General features: G+C 36.9%; 15 protein-coding genes and 4 pseudogenes across 19 annotated transcripts, besides 1 other annotated feature; 7 read left to right on the top strand and 12 right to left on the bottom strand.

Annotated features, from left to right (window-relative positions):
* Positions 1–124: 124 nt before the first annotated feature.
* On the top strand, positions 125–289 carry TVAGG3_0470690 (uncharacterized protein; the record flags this gene model as incomplete). The annotated part of the gene is made up of 1 exon (XM_051235497.1): positions 125–289. One exon carries the CDS (start codon positions 125–127, stop codon positions 287–289), a length of 165 nt encoding a protein of 54 aa, XP_051093321.1.
* Positions 290–753: 464 nt separating this feature from the next.
* Positions 754–14,159: part of a mobile genetic element that runs on past the window's edge.
* Positions 1,098–1,697, top strand: TVAGG3_0470680 (uncharacterized protein; the record flags this gene model as incomplete). The annotated part of the gene is made up of 1 exon (XM_051235496.1): positions 1,098–1,697. A coding segment is annotated over one exon (600 nt), but the record flags the coding sequence as incomplete, so codon positions are not given.
* Positions 1,931–2,739, top strand: TVAGG3_0470670 (uncharacterized protein; the record flags this gene model as incomplete). Its single annotated transcript, XM_051235495.1, has 1 exon — positions 1,931–2,739. A coding segment is annotated over one exon (809 nt), but the record flags the coding sequence as incomplete, so codon positions are not given.
* Positions 3,068–3,235, top strand: TVAGG3_0470660 (DNA/RNA polymerases family; the record flags this gene model as incomplete). The annotated part of the gene is made up of 1 exon (XM_051235494.1): positions 3,068–3,235. One exon carries the CDS (start codon positions 3,068–3,070, stop codon positions 3,233–3,235), a length of 168 nt encoding a protein of 55 aa, XP_051093318.1.
* TVAGG3_0470650 lies at positions 3,269–3,526 on the top strand (annotated as a pseudogene). The gene has a single exon. A coding segment is annotated over exon 1 (258 nt).
* Positions 3,574–4,257, bottom strand: TVAGG3_0470640 (HNH endonuclease family; the record flags this gene model as incomplete). The annotated part of the gene is made up of 1 exon (XM_051235493.1): positions 3,574–4,257. One exon carries the CDS (start codon positions 4,255–4,257, stop codon positions 3,574–3,576), a length of 684 nt encoding a protein of 227 aa, XP_051093317.1.
* On the bottom strand, positions 4,290–4,814 carry TVAGG3_0470630 (uncharacterized protein; the record flags this gene model as incomplete). The annotated part of the gene is made up of 1 exon (XM_051235492.1): positions 4,290–4,814. The coding sequence occupies one exon, from the start codon at positions 4,812–4,814 to the stop codon at positions 4,290–4,292; it is 525 nt and encodes a 174-aa protein (XP_051093316.1).
* TVAGG3_0470620 (uncharacterized protein) lies at positions 5,220–5,585 on the bottom strand (the record flags this gene model as incomplete). The annotated part of the gene is made up of 1 exon (XM_051235491.1): positions 5,220–5,585. One exon carries the CDS (start codon positions 5,583–5,585, stop codon positions 5,220–5,222), a length of 366 nt encoding a protein of 121 aa, XP_051093315.1.
* Positions 5,897–6,460, top strand: TVAGG3_0470610 (uncharacterized protein; the record flags this gene model as incomplete). Its single annotated transcript, XM_001288044.2, has 1 exon — positions 5,897–6,460. The coding sequence occupies one exon, from the start codon at positions 5,897–5,899 to the stop codon at positions 6,458–6,460; it is 564 nt and encodes a 187-aa protein (XP_001288045.2).
* On the bottom strand, positions 6,489–6,689 carry TVAGG3_0470600 (uncharacterized protein; the record flags this gene model as incomplete). The annotated part of the gene is made up of 1 exon (XM_051235490.1): positions 6,489–6,689. The coding sequence occupies one exon, from the start codon at positions 6,687–6,689 to the stop codon at positions 6,489–6,491; it is 201 nt and encodes a 66-aa protein (XP_051093314.1).
* On the bottom strand, positions 7,158–7,850 carry TVAGG3_0470590 (annotated as a pseudogene). The gene has a single exon. A coding segment is annotated over exon 1 (693 nt).
* Positions 8,063–8,474, top strand: TVAGG3_0470580 (annotated as a pseudogene). The gene has a single exon. A coding segment is annotated over exon 1 (412 nt).
* Positions 8,525–8,914, bottom strand: TVAGG3_0470570 (protein of unknown function, DUF4108 family; the record flags this gene model as incomplete). The annotated part of the gene is made up of 1 exon (XM_051235489.1): positions 8,525–8,914. The coding sequence occupies one exon, from the start codon at positions 8,912–8,914 to the stop codon at positions 8,525–8,527; it is 390 nt and encodes a 129-aa protein (XP_051093313.1).
* TVAGG3_0470560 (Poxvirus D5 protein-like family) lies at positions 8,981–9,253 on the bottom strand (the record flags this gene model as incomplete). Its single annotated transcript, XM_051235488.1, has 1 exon — positions 8,981–9,253. One exon carries the CDS (start codon positions 9,251–9,253, stop codon positions 8,981–8,983), a length of 273 nt encoding a protein of 90 aa, XP_051093312.1.
* On the bottom strand, positions 9,385–10,212 carry TVAGG3_0470550 (annotated as a pseudogene). The gene has a single exon. A coding segment is annotated over exon 1 (828 nt).
* On the bottom strand, positions 10,285–11,035 carry TVAGG3_0470540 (uncharacterized protein; the record flags this gene model as incomplete). The annotated part of the gene is made up of 1 exon (XM_051235487.1): positions 10,285–11,035. A coding segment is annotated over one exon (751 nt), but the record flags the coding sequence as incomplete, so codon positions are not given.
* TVAGG3_0470530 (protein of unknown function, DUF4106 family) lies at positions 11,118–11,572 on the bottom strand (the record flags this gene model as incomplete). Its single annotated transcript, XM_051235486.1, has 1 exon — positions 11,118–11,572. A coding segment is annotated over one exon (455 nt), but the record flags the coding sequence as incomplete, so codon positions are not given.
* Positions 11,949–12,662, bottom strand: TVAGG3_0470520 (protein of unknown function, DUF4106 family; the record flags this gene model as incomplete). Its single annotated transcript, XM_051235485.1, has 1 exon — positions 11,949–12,662. One exon carries the CDS (start codon positions 12,660–12,662, stop codon positions 11,949–11,951), a length of 714 nt encoding a protein of 237 aa, XP_051093309.1.
* TVAGG3_0470510 (uncharacterized protein) lies at positions 13,017–13,559 on the bottom strand (the record flags this gene model as incomplete). The annotated part of the gene is made up of 1 exon (XM_051235484.1): positions 13,017–13,559. A coding segment is annotated over one exon (543 nt), but the record flags the coding sequence as incomplete, so codon positions are not given.

The raw sequence follows: 14,159 nt of genomic DNA, 5'->3' as shown, positions 1-14,159 counted from the left end.
CACTATATGGACCAAGGTGAAAGATTCTTTAACAGAGGATATAACCATGCACAACAGTGGGTAAACAATAACCAACCTCAACCGCCTCAAACGTGGGGAATGTAAAGTTTTTTACTGAGATGAAATGAACAATGCAGCATTGAGACAAATGAGTTCAAGATGGATTTGTCGGCTTCCAGCATTTAAACCGATACCATATAGTCAGGCTCAGCATGTGAAACTGAATGATATTATTAAAGGAACCATCCCACCTCCACAACAACAACCAGTTGAAAACAAACCAAACTAAAATTTTTTACTGAGATGAAATGAACAATGCAGCTTTAAACAGAATAAGTCATGGAAGACCACCTTTTACACCACGTGTTTGTAAAGTTCTTCCTATACCTCAGGAAGTTTTAGACCGACTTAAAAAACCTAAACAACCAGTTGAAAACAAACCAAACTAAAATTTTTTACTGAGATGAAATGACCGAAGAAGTTGAAACGGTAGATTTGACACCACAAACAAAAAGTTCAGAACCATTGTCAAAACCTGTCAAAGAACTTACAGATGAAGAGAAAAATTCAATAATAGAAAGTGCCAGGTCTGGAAATACAAACCCTAACTATAAAGTCACTTTTCATAGAAATGGAACGGCTAGTATCTCAAAAAAGAAACAGACTCTCACAAATAAAATATTGAAGTCTGAAGGAGCTTTCGAGACAACAGATGGAAAAGTTTACTTCACTGACCAACAGTTCATTATAGAACATCTCATTGACTTAGAGTCGAAATATTCTAAACTTTACAACAAACACAAAAAGTTGAAAGGAAAACAAAAACAAATGGCATATGATATTTATGAAGATGTTGACGACACAACTGTTCCTGCAAGTGAAGTAAAGTCAGAGGAACCGAAAAGTGACGAAAAACCGATAGAAGAAGAAAAACCAAAAACTGAAGATAAACCAAAACCAAAGTTTAGTTTCCAAACTAAACCAAGTCAACCTTCATTAGCTGGTATGGGTTGGCGTCAAAGACTTATGGCAGCAGGCGGTTATGTAAAGTAAAGAAAAAAATATTTTTTTTTTTTATAAAAATGCCCCCATATAGAATGGATAGAAAGTCTGCTAGAATAAAAGCAGAGTTACAAAGATATGGTTGGAGAGTTTCGAAGAATTTTAAATATAGGAAGGGAAGACCCATAAAAGTCTATGACAAATTGTCTGGTCTTCGCTACGAAATGGATTTGGAAACAGCACGTGCCAATTATCCAAACAGACTAGAGAGGTTAGAAGAAGAACGTCTTATGGACATGCCTTTCGATGTTAGTGAACCTCAAGTTGAAGGACACGACGGCTTTGCCAGATTCTACTGGAAACATGACGAACAATTGCATCCTTTGAGAAGGAAAAAAGGAAAAGGTGAAGACGCACATGCTCCCATGGAAAGAACAAGATATGCATATGAAAAGTATCGTGAAGTTAGAAGTCAAATTACATCTGGTCGAACCTTTACAGTAAACTTTGACGAAGGAAAGAACAAAGAAGGCTTCATGGGAGTACTTGCTGCAATTCAAGACGGAAATAAGAAAGGACACAATCTCAGATTGACCATAACAGATTTGGATGGTCACATTTACTATGCACATGGCAATGAACAAACAGCCGCAAAACTTCTTGACGCTTTCAAGACTACAAAGAGAGAACAAATGGTTGACTCCGACTCAGACATTTTGAATGCAATTGAAGGAATTGCAAGTGTCAAGTTCGAATGGTACCAACCTAACCCTCAAGCAGTCAGACAACATGCTGGATACTTCCCTTCATAAATAAGTCTGACATTGACTTGACAAGGTATGGAATTTACAATTCAATTGAAACAATTGTCAATGAACCTTGTATTCTTACATGTCTCAGGAACTCTGGTCTTGTTACAGATGAGAAGATGAAGTATCTTGAGTCATGTGTGAAGACAAGGTACATTCTCAGAGGTCAATTGGCAAAAATTGCACCGTTGGCAAATGTCAATATCCGAGTCAACATACCTACAGCTAAAGGTTCTTCACATGACGACTATGTTGTTGACAAAGACTTACCATGGTTGAAGATTGTAATTGTCCACAACCACTTCATGTTGAACGAAAGTCTTACAAACCCATTCTTTGGTAAAAGTAAGTGCAACATTGTCAGAGCTGTAAACATTCTTTTCGAGAAAGGTTTGTTGGAACCAATTCCAGATGACAAGCTGACAGAAACTTTTGTACCAAAAGACGAAACAAACTTTTCATTGTTAGCAAGACCAAAAGTTGTTCCAGACAAAGTTCTAGTACAAAAGAAGTACACAGTTCCACAAGGAGTTGGTATGTTCGGATACCAACCTGAACCAGAAGAACTTCCAATGAGGTTGCAAGAACTTCAAGATGCTATAAACAAACTTCCATTGAGACATCCAATTGACGTCAAATTGTATTGGAGAGCATCTGAGTTAGGTCAGAAGGTTTTATATGAAACAGGTTGCTTCGACGATGTTTATGAGATAACAGGAGAAGTTTCTCAGAAGATAAGAGACTCACTTGAATTTCCACAAACTGGACCAATTGGTTGCGACAAGTTCGACTCAGATGAAAAGATATACTATGTCGACCTTAACGCTGCATACATGAGGTTTGTCCAATATATTCCGACTGGAATTCCAAACGAAGATGGTGAGTTCCCGGGAAGGAACTATACAGTTGGAAAAGTCATACAACAACTGTATGATATTAGGAAAGCTTCAAACCCCAAACTTGCAATGACACTCAAATTGCTTATGAATTCGACATGGGGATATTCCATTAAGAAACCTCAAGAGATGAAGAGTAAACATTATGAGAAGGTCGACAACTTTGTTGAAAGGTTTTCTCCTTTTGTTTTGAAGTACGAATTCACTCAAGGTCAAAGTGGCTTAGTAACCACATTAAAACCTATTGTCGAACATTGGTCTTACCCTCAGTTCGCAAAAGCAGTCCTTGACGAGTACAACAAATTCTTCTCCGAAGTCAAATCCAAAGTCAAGGTTTACTATGAGAACATTGACGCACTCATGACGAACGAAGAAGGATACAACAAACTCATTGAAATGGGAATGGTCGGTGAAAAGATGGGTCAATTCAAATTGGACAAAATTTTCACCGAAGTTCATGTCCTCTCCAAGCGTAAGTACTGGGGTGTTAAAGAAGATGGTGAAATAGTTAAACATTGCATGAAATAAAAAATTTATTTTAAAAAAAGTGACATTTTTTTAATGGCGTACATCCCTGAGCGCTTCGTCCAGTTCAACCAAATGTTGGTCTCGGACCCAGGCAAGAGATATTCCAAGCCCGAACTCGACCGTCTCTTCAAAGAATGGATTGAAGACTACAGAGGAGACGAGTGGTTGACAATTGAATTTGCTCGGGCTTGAAATTGCTACAGAAGGGTCTTAGACGTGGACCCAAGACTCACGTACAGAGGTTGGGATGTGGTCTTCACATTCCAAGATTGGTACGAATACCAAAAATAAAAACTTAAATTTACTTGGGGTTTCCCCCTAAAATAATTTTTTTACTCTTAGAACCACTCGAGGTTCTCCTTACGGTTGTTGAGCTTGTCACCGTCAATGTGTCTGACCTTCGTCTTCTTGTCTGGATTTGGAACCCATTGAATTGCGACAAGCTTGCCCATGGAGATTGAACCGCGATTCCGAAGGTTCAGGTTCAAGTGTCCCAAGTTGTTGAGGACTGGGGTAAGAACCTTGCCTGTCTCCTTGTTGCGGATTTGGTATGGGTAGGGTTGGGAAATTTCGTAACCGTCATCGGCAACAAGGGTTGCCCATGTAGCGGCTTCAGGAACTTCTTCGTGTTTCTCTTCTTCCTCTTCTTCCTCGACAATTCCTTCTTCAATTTGGTACTCACGAAGTACGGTGTTGCATGTTCTGTCCTTTCCGAGTACCTTCCAGATGGCGTCTATCTCTTCGAAGAAACGGTAGATGAGTCTGGCAAGGTCTCGGTTCTCTCTCTCGTAATTGCGCAACGATTCTGAGAAATCGTTCAGGCATTTCTCATTGGAAGCTTGGTTCATGAGGACATCGGCTTTGAGATTGGTCATCTCTGTCATAAGACTACTTTGGAGAGTCTTAATGGTGTTTGTCAGATGAGCTTTCAATTGGGCAATTTGAATTTGAATTGGGTGCTTGTCTGGCAACCTTGAAAGGACATCTTCCATTGTGTTCGGCTTCGGTGCTTGTTCGGACATCGAAAAAATGAAGTGGTTTGAGAATGACGGTTTTACTTCAAAAAGCTGGTTATGACAGTTAAGTCATACAACAAGTTTAAAATAATATCTTGTTCTTCTTCTGAACGTTTGTTGTCTCTTCCGATAAAAGTTTCGAACATGAGAACCAAAAAACGTTTTTTGAGATTGCGGAAGAGTTCAGGCAAACGTTCATATTCTGGATATGTTGGGAGCAGTTCAAAACATCTGAGCTGACTTTCGGACAAAATTGGGACAATGTCAGAAAATTCATCTTTGGTCGGACTGCTTGAAGGTAAGTCCCTTACATGTAAGTAGCTCTGGTAAAGTCTTCTCATTTCTGCTAACTTCTGGAGTATAGCTTCGTAATTTAAGAGTTTTAATTTTAATTGTCTTATTCCTCTCTTGACATCTAAACGGTAAGTATCCATGAGGTCAAGAGTAGCTTTGGTAGCTTTAAGTGGAGCTATCTCTTCTTTGACTTGTGCAATTTTGGTTGCAATTGTGGTTTGAGCTCCTTCAAGTTCGCCGTCTATGTCGTTCTCAACACCTTCAACCATAGCTTGAAACTCTTCATCGGTCCATTGAGTTTGGTGTGGGACGAATTTAACTTGCTTCATTCAAAAAATGAAAAAAATGTTTTTACTCTAAACGTGCCATATAGATGGCTATAAGAAACTTACCAGAAGGCTTCTTCTTCACATGAGACTCTGGTAACTTGAGTGTTGGTGTTGGAGTTCTTGGGGGAGGTGGGTCTGTAATTTCAGTTATCTGACAGTCGCAACAACATCTGTCAGAAGTACAGTTTCCAGTGTCTGTAAAACCAGCACGTATTATCCATCGACCGAAGCGATAGTCGCAATCATTCCTTCTACATAAGGTTCACAGTTGAAACAATTGTACTCATACCAGGTGAGTACGAGTGTGAGTAAAAACATAAAAAAAGTGAAGTTAAACGTTAAGGTTTACTGAATTGGTTGGATGTCGCCTTCTGAGGTTATGAAGAACGGCCGTCCTGAGAAGTGGAACAGTGCTCTGAGAATTTGTATAATTCGTGGAATTGGACTCTCTCTGTTTGGAAGTTGTATCCATGGGCGCTTTGCAAAGAACTTGAGAAGAGCTTCTTTCTTCATCTCCTTTATGTCGTCTACAGGAGTGTTTTCTGGTATTTGTAGGACAATTCCGGTTTCAATTTCGATTTTCAGCGCACCTCTTCCAGACAACCAGAAGCCGAGGGACATGTTGGCTTTGTCCTTGCCCAAGTACTGCTTAACAACTTCATTTATCTCTATAAGGTAAATTGCCTCATCTAATGGCTCGATGTTGTCCATTGTTCTGTTTCAGAACTAGTCTTGTACTTTTTCAGAACAATACTTGTACTGTTTCAGAACTAGTCTTGTACTTTTTCAGAACAATACTTGTACTGTTTCAGAACAATACTTGTCCTTTTTCAGAACAAGACTTGAACTTTTTCAGAACAAATTTCCCGTAAAAGCTCTCAATTTGTGAGAAAAATTTTCTGTTTCAGAACAATACTTGTACTTTTTCAGAACAATACTTGCACTGCTTCAGAACAATACTTGCACTGCTTCAGAACAAGACTTGCACTGCTTCAGAACAATATTTGTACTGTTTCAAGACAATGTCCGACGTACCACCAACCGAGTCCATTCCCAAACCAGAGGAACCTAAAGCACCAGCCCCTGCACCTCAGTTCCAACAAGGACCTCCGAATTACTACCAATTTCCACCTCAAGGTTACTACCCACCACAAGGCTTCCCGAACTACCCTCCTCAGCCTATGCCTTACTTCCCCAACCCTTGGATGTTTATGCAAAACTCTGCCCCACAATTCCAATCTCAATCGAAGAGAGACCAAGACTTCGAAGAAGGTCTGAACCGCTTACGCAAAGAGTATGCTACAGCTCCAATGGAAGACGACAGGCTTTCAGTCTCTTCCCTCAAATCGACCGATTCAACTCGTACCACAGATTCGGTTCGTGACCGTGAAGACTACCTCAAGCAGTCTGAGAGACTCTTCATCCTACAACCATTTACAGTTGGAGTTCTCAAGAGCATGCGCAATTACGAAGGTCAGACACCAGCTGGAGACCGCAAAACAGACGTACTCGCAAGAGCCGTCCAGCTCGTCAAAACAAAGACGGAGATAGTCGACTTCATACTTGCAGCTTGCCCTTACAAGTAAAAAAATAAACAATTACGAATTAAACTTTTTACTCTTTCTTTTCTGAGTTGTTTAGAGCTGGTTTCTCTTGTAGAAACCTTTCGTACTCTTCCATGGTCATGTAATTGCGAATTTGGTACGCAATTCCAGGTTCGTTGTTTTTGAACCTGATGTATGTAACGCTTCCATCCTCCTCAGGGAAGTAAGCTGCTAACATCTGACCAAGTTTTCTCGGTGACTCGGAGCTCATAAAAATGTCACTTTTTAAACGTTAAGTTTTTAGTCTTATTTTACCCTTTGTTTGTCAAGGTAGTATTGGAGCGCAATTTCTCCAAATTCTCTGTGTCGGAGTTCTTCAGCATTTTCCAAGGTGTACCTGGAGAACTCAAAGAAGTTGTCAAGAACAATACTGTCATGCTGCTCTTCTGAGTTCGTCGGTATTTTGGAAGTGTTGCACCTTCGAGTCTTCGGACATGAAAAAAATGACACTTTTTCTATTAAACCGTTTTGGCATTTCTCATGAGTGAGTATAGTTCTGCCGAACCATTGGAAGAGAAGAAGTACCCTTGCTGGCAAAAGACAAAAATAGTTGCCTTAGTTGTCATTGCAATTGTACTCGTAATTGAATTCATTGTACTTCTCTTCACGTACATAAAACTCAGCAATGGTATTTGCTTTAAGAAGCTACCATCTTACTAAGACTAAACACTTAGATTTTTCAAGCTTGACTTTTTACAATTTGAACTTTGTTTGCGTAGATATGAATTCTGAAAGAAGTATGAGGGTCTTGTATGACTTTGTACTTCTCCCATAGTTCATGTCTGTCAAACTTACCTGCCATGGACTCTTTCATAAGTTCCATGAAATCGTCTTCGGACAATCCGGGGAAAAGTAATGTCAGTAAGTATTCTTTTAACATCCTTACTTAAACTCTTTGCTGTCTGTACACAAATGACAACTGAGATGTTAAAGTGTCTGAGCTTCTTAAGAATTCGACACATATCTTGTTCTCTGTTCTTTAACAAAGGATGAGAGGCGAAATCATCTAAGATAAGAAGACATCTATGAGGGTAAGTCTTCCAATCGTAAGATTGCAATTTCTTCGAAATGTATTCTATCTCTTTCTGTTTGTTTCTGAAGTGTTTCTTCTCTAATATTCTCTGCATTTCCTCATTAGGGTCTTTAACTTAGAATTTATATACTCATTTATAGCATTATACTTCAAAACTCTTCTTTGGTACTTCTTTATCCAATCTAACAACTCAGTATCCTTTATACATACTAACTTAGACTTCTTTATAATATCTTTGAACGAATTGACGGTTTGGTCAAATTGACCAGAAGTCGAACAAATAACAACTAACTCATAGAATGGGTTCTTCTCATCTAGTTCTTGTTGTTGTGCAGCCATTTTAAGATAAGTGAAAGTCTTACCCGACCCAGGTGGTGCAATTAGACCTGTTATACCATTCTGAGCAAATAAGAACTTTCATGTATAGGCTTTATCTGAGCATTTTCTAACTTCCTCTTGTTCTTTTAAAACATTCTCAAATTTTTTGTCAATGTCAGCAAACTTTTTTTCTAACATTTTTTAGAAAAATTAAAATTTTTATCTTTTAGAAAATGTCTAGCGATTTCGCTATCTATATTCGGACAAACTTTTTGACAGCAAAACATCTGTCGACCATAAAATCTTACATAGTGTAAACAAGAAAGGTGAATTTGTTCTAAAGTTCTGTTTCTGGGAATATGACAAGAACCATAAAACATTACAAAGAGCAGTCTTAAAATTTGTCAATGACAGACTTGTTGACAGAGATGACGCCGATTGGAAAGATGAAGTCCAACAAAAGTTCTTAGAATGCAAAGAAGACACATGCGCTGTTCTTGAAGATGAAATAGAAAACAGAATAGATGAGCTATTAAAGGACAAAGAACTTTTACATAAATATGGTTCTGAGAAATTTGATCTCACCACCAGAAAGAAGAAGAAAGAAAAGAAAGAGAAAAAAGAAGAAGAGAAGAAAGAACCTGAACCAGTTCCAGAGAAAAAGAAATTTGACATGTAAAAATAAAATTTTATTTTTAGAACATTTCTGGGTCAATGTCAATGTTCTCTTCCTCTTTAGGAGTAAACACTGGCTTAGACTCTAAAATCTTTTTACCCAATTTACCTTGAACTTCTACAACTTTAGACTCATAATATTCATAGTCGTCTGTCTTCTTTGGTTCATAAGGTATAACAAGTTTGTATGCTTTGCCTTCTTTAAGGTTTGAGAACCTTCTGTCAAAACTTTCTTTGACTGTTAACAAACCTTCTATGTCTAAGTCTTCAAATTTCGCACCATTTTTAGTCACAATAGCAAACTTAACTGGTTCGATGTTCCAAACTTTGCTGAATGAAGACTTTTCAAAATGGTAGAAGTAAACATTCAAATATGTGAATGGGTCTAGTTCTTCTTTAAGTCCTGACATGTACTTGTTTACTGAGATGAATTTCGTCATCTTTTCTATCGGATAAAAAAATATTTTTTTTAAAATTTACTCAGAAAAATTTTTCTTTGTATATACACCATTCTGTACGTCTAAAAGACTTTTGACATTTGCCAAGAATGTACGTTTAGAAGCTGCCATATAACCATATTCTTGACAATATTGTTTATATTCATCATATAAAGACTTTTCATCTAATGACACAAAGTCAGTTTCATCTATGAACAGTTCATATACACTCTTGTTTGCTTCTAACAATGTTTGTCTCTCTTCGGTATGTGGAATTTGTCTTGGATTGAACTTAGAAATATCTAATGTCATGAAATATGAGAACAAGTGGTTGTAAAAGTCAGATGTCAAAGTTTCTGCTAAGTCGTCAAAATATTCTGTATCTTGCATATGAGAATCTGACGTTCTGACAACTACATATCTTCTGTCAGAACTTTCTAACTTCATCGGAACAGCATTGTTTGAAACCATAATGAAGTTTGCAACATTTTCACAAACTCTTTGGTCTTTATACTTTCTTTCAACAACTCCAACTTTGTCTGTTATAAGACTCTTCAAAGCATCTGAGTTCAAAACTTTTGTTGTATCTATACTTTGAAGTTCATTGCAAACTATAAGTTTCATATTCTCTATTGAGGAGTTAAACTTGCCACAGATGTTTTCTAAGTTTGTCATATTCGGGTTCGAATAACCTTCTAACAGTTTGCATAAGATATCTGTAAAGAATGTGTTCTTACCTGTTCCTTGTTTTCCAATTATAATGAGAGCAGTTTCATTTTTAGCACTTGGATGTTGTAAGATGTTTGCAAACCAACATAAGATATACTCATAGACTCTTTCGTTTCCATTGCATATAATTTCTTTGACATGGTCTAACCAAGCTTCTATAATATTTTCTTTCCATTCTACTTGTTCGTATTTATATCCAGTGAAGATAGAATAGAAGTTTGGAGAAGGTGTATAGAACTTTATACCTCGAACTGAAAAATCTTCTAACTTTGACAATAAGATATCCCAAGCATCTAACATCTTCATTCCAACTTGTACAACTTTTATTTTCTTAAGTTTCTGTCTACATTCTTGTTCAAACTATTGTTGCTTTGGTTTGTTAAAGACAACATCCCATTCTTTCATGACATAACATTCTGGGGCAGAGTCAACATAAATGACTAAACGTTTCAAATTCTCGACTGCTTTGTTATAGTCTCAAATGGACACATATTTCTGAATGCTTGGAAGTCATAAAAATCTGAAACGTCTATTCTGTACATTTTTATAAAAATAAAAAAAAATATTTTTTTATTCTTGACTTTGTTCCATTTGTTGCATTTGTTGTTCTTGAGCTATTTGTTGTTGAAGTTGTTCTTGTAATACAATACTTTCACCAGTTGCATCTTCCAATTCGAAACTTTCTGCCGTCATTGACAAATACATAGGACATAAAAGTTTTACAGGAACAAAGTTTGCGTCAACTAATGTCAACGTTATACTTGCCAAAGTGTTTGAGTTCACTAAGGTTGAAAATTCTGCATTCGAATGAACAATAGGCAAACCAGCAGAGAAAGTATTGTTTATACGCATAAGTATCTTTTGGTCATAATAGTTTCTGTCGACATTCGAATAACACTTTGAACCTAAGTTTGAAACAATATATAAGATTGGTGTGCTTAATGTCAATGGAATAGACATTCCTTGTATGACACCTTTTCCTGTTATAGGAAACTGTTGGTAGTAAAAACCAGAAATAAGTTTTGTATTATAGCTCATATCGTTTATAGTAAACTCAGTCGGACATCCAAACATAATGAAACCTGCTCTAGTTGCAGCACATGTTACACCCGTACTTAAAGTATTAAATAAGTCAACAAAACCTGTTGGTGGTATATCTGAGTAAGTATCTTCAAAGGAGTATTTTTTACCATTCACAACAATAAAGTCTTCTGGTGTCAAAAGAGCAAAACAGGCTTTAGTCGTCATTGTGTTTAAGGTTAGTTTACAATATCGTCCTTGAGGACTTTGTAAGTTTGTTGTTATAGAATTATATGACTCAGGGTTTTTAGTCGTAATAGTATAAACCATTATGTCTTCTGCCATTTACTTAGCAAATAAATTTTAATGAAATGTTGTGGTCGTCAAATATTTTATAACGTCTGGGAAACTATACTTTAAGTTCAACGTTTCACCTCCTTTCATAACGTATATCTTGTCAATGACATTATATGAAACACCACAGCAACTAATGTCGGGTTCTATTTCTTTGATGTTTATATCGTCTGCCTCTGTCAAAAGTTTCAATAGTTCTTTCAAAACTTCATGAGGTGCAATGACATATGAGTTCACTTTTACAGGGTTGTGTTCGACCAAGTTTAACATTATACTTAAAGCTTGACAAATCTTCTCCTGAGTTTGAAGTTTGTCTTTCAGTTGTTGGTAGTCGTTTCGAATATCTGCAACAGAACTTAAGTCTCTGTTAACTTCAGGATATGTTGGTTCTTTTACAGGAACAATTGTTATACCATCTTCGTCTTCGTATGGTTTCCCCACTTCAACATCTCTGTCTTTGACATTGACAACAACACTTTGACTGTTTGTTTGAGTTGGTGAATTTAACTTCACATCTGCCACCGCCATTAAACCTTTTGAAACACTTACGCTTCTATTTTTCGGAAATGACATTTTACTTAGAATAAAAAGATGGACGTATTCGGATATCTTATTGAATTGAAGCAGAACAAAGTTTATACTCACAAACAATACAAATACATTGACAGAATAGTTCTTTACACAAACAATGGAAAATGTTATAGAATAGCAGTCTTTGCTGAACCTAAATATTTTCATAAAGCAAAGAAAGTTGGTATAACTGAAATGGTGAAAGTTCTTGAAGCAGACAAAAATATAACTTCAAAACTTACATATATTACTAAAGGAAAGTTTATAATACAATATTATGTCAAAACTGGCGTACTGTCAATATTTGACGGAGAGAAGTCAGTTCAAGAACAACTTACTGACCTGCTGCCAAAATCTGCTCGATGGAAGCTGTCGTTATGCCAATCTGAGGAGCCCCAGCAGGTTTCATCGAACGAATCTTCAAAAGAGCATCTTCCGTGAAAAGTGCTATTGGTTTTGTAAACTTCTTTGCTCTCAATTCATCTGGACCGTCTCTGTCACCAGTATATTGTATTTGAACTGTACCAACAGTTGAAATACCACCCATAAAGTCTTCTGAGTCAGCAAATGGAATGCCAAGCCAAAAGTTTGAACGGTCTCCATTTGTATATTGAGTTTTTTGACCTCCTGTATGAGTCCATACTTTCACATATGGCATAATAGAACTTTGCATTTCAGGGTTAATGGTTGTTGTGAAGTTGTTGTTAAAGTTCATAGCATCTAATGTCAAGTTGTATGACCTCATATCCTCAACTGTAGAATATTCTTCTCTTGGATAATATTTGCCATCTATGTTTATATGATATTTAATACCAGGGTTGTAGAAACAAGAATAGTCATTTATAGTTCGTCTGAACAGTACAAACATAGTATCTGCATGTTTCATTGCAGTTGTTAAAGCAATATCTGTTCTTGCACCTGCGGCTCCTGGATTTTGGTTTCCAACTTCACCTGCAAAGTCTTTGACAGATATTTGGTGTATAGGGAACATAAGTGGAACTGCAATATATTTGGCAGCTAAAGCATTTGAAATATCTGGGTCCAACATATAGACTGCAAGTCTGCTTTCTATTCTCTTGCATTCAAATTTTTCGCATGTGAACTTAACTGGGTCCCAAGCAGTTCCAGCAGCATTGAAATAATAGTTTACTTCATTGTTGAAGTTTGAGAAACCAAAGTCTAAGTCAACTTTGTCTTTGCAAAATTCGGCGAATGACGTTTGATTTGTTCCCTTTACGTCTGTAATAGTGAATGGGTCTTGTGTTGGTGCAATGACTAAGTTATTTTTGCTTGGAGTAAGTTCAATAGAAATTTTTCCTGCCCAGTTTGGCAAGTATCTTAAAAACCTGAAGATGAGGAAAGATGACAAAGGAACTCTAAGTTTCAGTTTTACTTTGGTTACTGCTGCTGCAGTTTGTCCAGAAAGGTTAACATAAACTCCTGGAACGTTAGGGTCAAGTCTTCTTATTTTCTCAATAGTTGCATACTGGTCTGTTTGTTCTCTAGCTTGTGGTTGTACTGAGTTTCTCAAAGCGAACCATTCATAGTTTGCCCATGTTACTGTTTGAACTAAGTCAGAGTTAGAATATATCTTATATCCCATGAAAACTTCTGGAGCATATTGGTATCCGACATAGAAAATTCCATTGCAACCTTTCTTGTCAGACAACTTGGCAGAAGGTTTTATTTCAATGTCTTGTTCCACGTATAAGAATGAGTTGTCAATAGAAATAATATGAAACCTGTCGCAAGCAATATCTACTGTTGTTGAAGAACCTTCTCCAAACTCACCTACGTTTCCATAAGAAACAGCAGTTGTATATTCGTAAGTTCCAGGAACTATTTCTGACCTTCTAATGGCATTGTCGCATTCGTTATACCATTCGGAAACATTTCCGTTCATGGCATCCAAAACTGTTGGCGTTATATTCTGAGCGGCGTACATTTCATATGGGTAAAAATATAGAATAGTTGGATTTATATGTCATAATAGTCGGACCAAGCTTTACTTTCTTCCTGACTGAGTTTTTAACTCTTTTTTTCCTTCATTGCCACTACTTTCACTAGATGAAGTTACTTCTTCACTACTTTCACTTTGTTCTACTCTTCTCTTCTTCTTTGGTGTCGCTTTTGGTAACTTGCCCTCTGCTTCAAGTTGTTGCATCTTTGCCTCATGTTCACCTAGTATGTTGTAAATTTCCCATGTCCTTTTTGCCTTTGGGCTCTGGTCGCCCATCTCAGGTAACCTATATCCTAGAAAGATTTTGTCATAGTTTGTATTTGAGTCTTCGCGTATTGTTTGCATGACTCTTTCCTGAGTTTCCGGTTCAAGCTCTTCAAACAGAGCTTGTCCATATGGAATAAGCTCGTTTCCAAATATATGTTTTTGTAGCCATTCTGGTTTTCTTTCCATGTAACCAATAATATCTTTTGTGAATGGGAAAGCTTTTACCCAACGTTTCAGTCTTGCGTCATTTATTTCTGTAGTTGGTTTTATTTTGTCAAGGAACATGTTTTTCAATACTAACATTTCATTTGGTACTGT

This window comes from Trichomonas vaginalis, chromosome II (genome assembly GCF_026262505.1).
Source record: "Trichomonas vaginalis G3 chromosome II, whole genome shotgun sequence".
Taxonomy (NCBI): domain Eukaryota; phylum Parabasalia; order Trichomonadida; family Trichomonadidae; genus Trichomonas; species Trichomonas vaginalis.
Note: the sequence above shows the minus strand (reverse complement) of the source record. Positions and strands in the feature narration are given on the sequence as shown.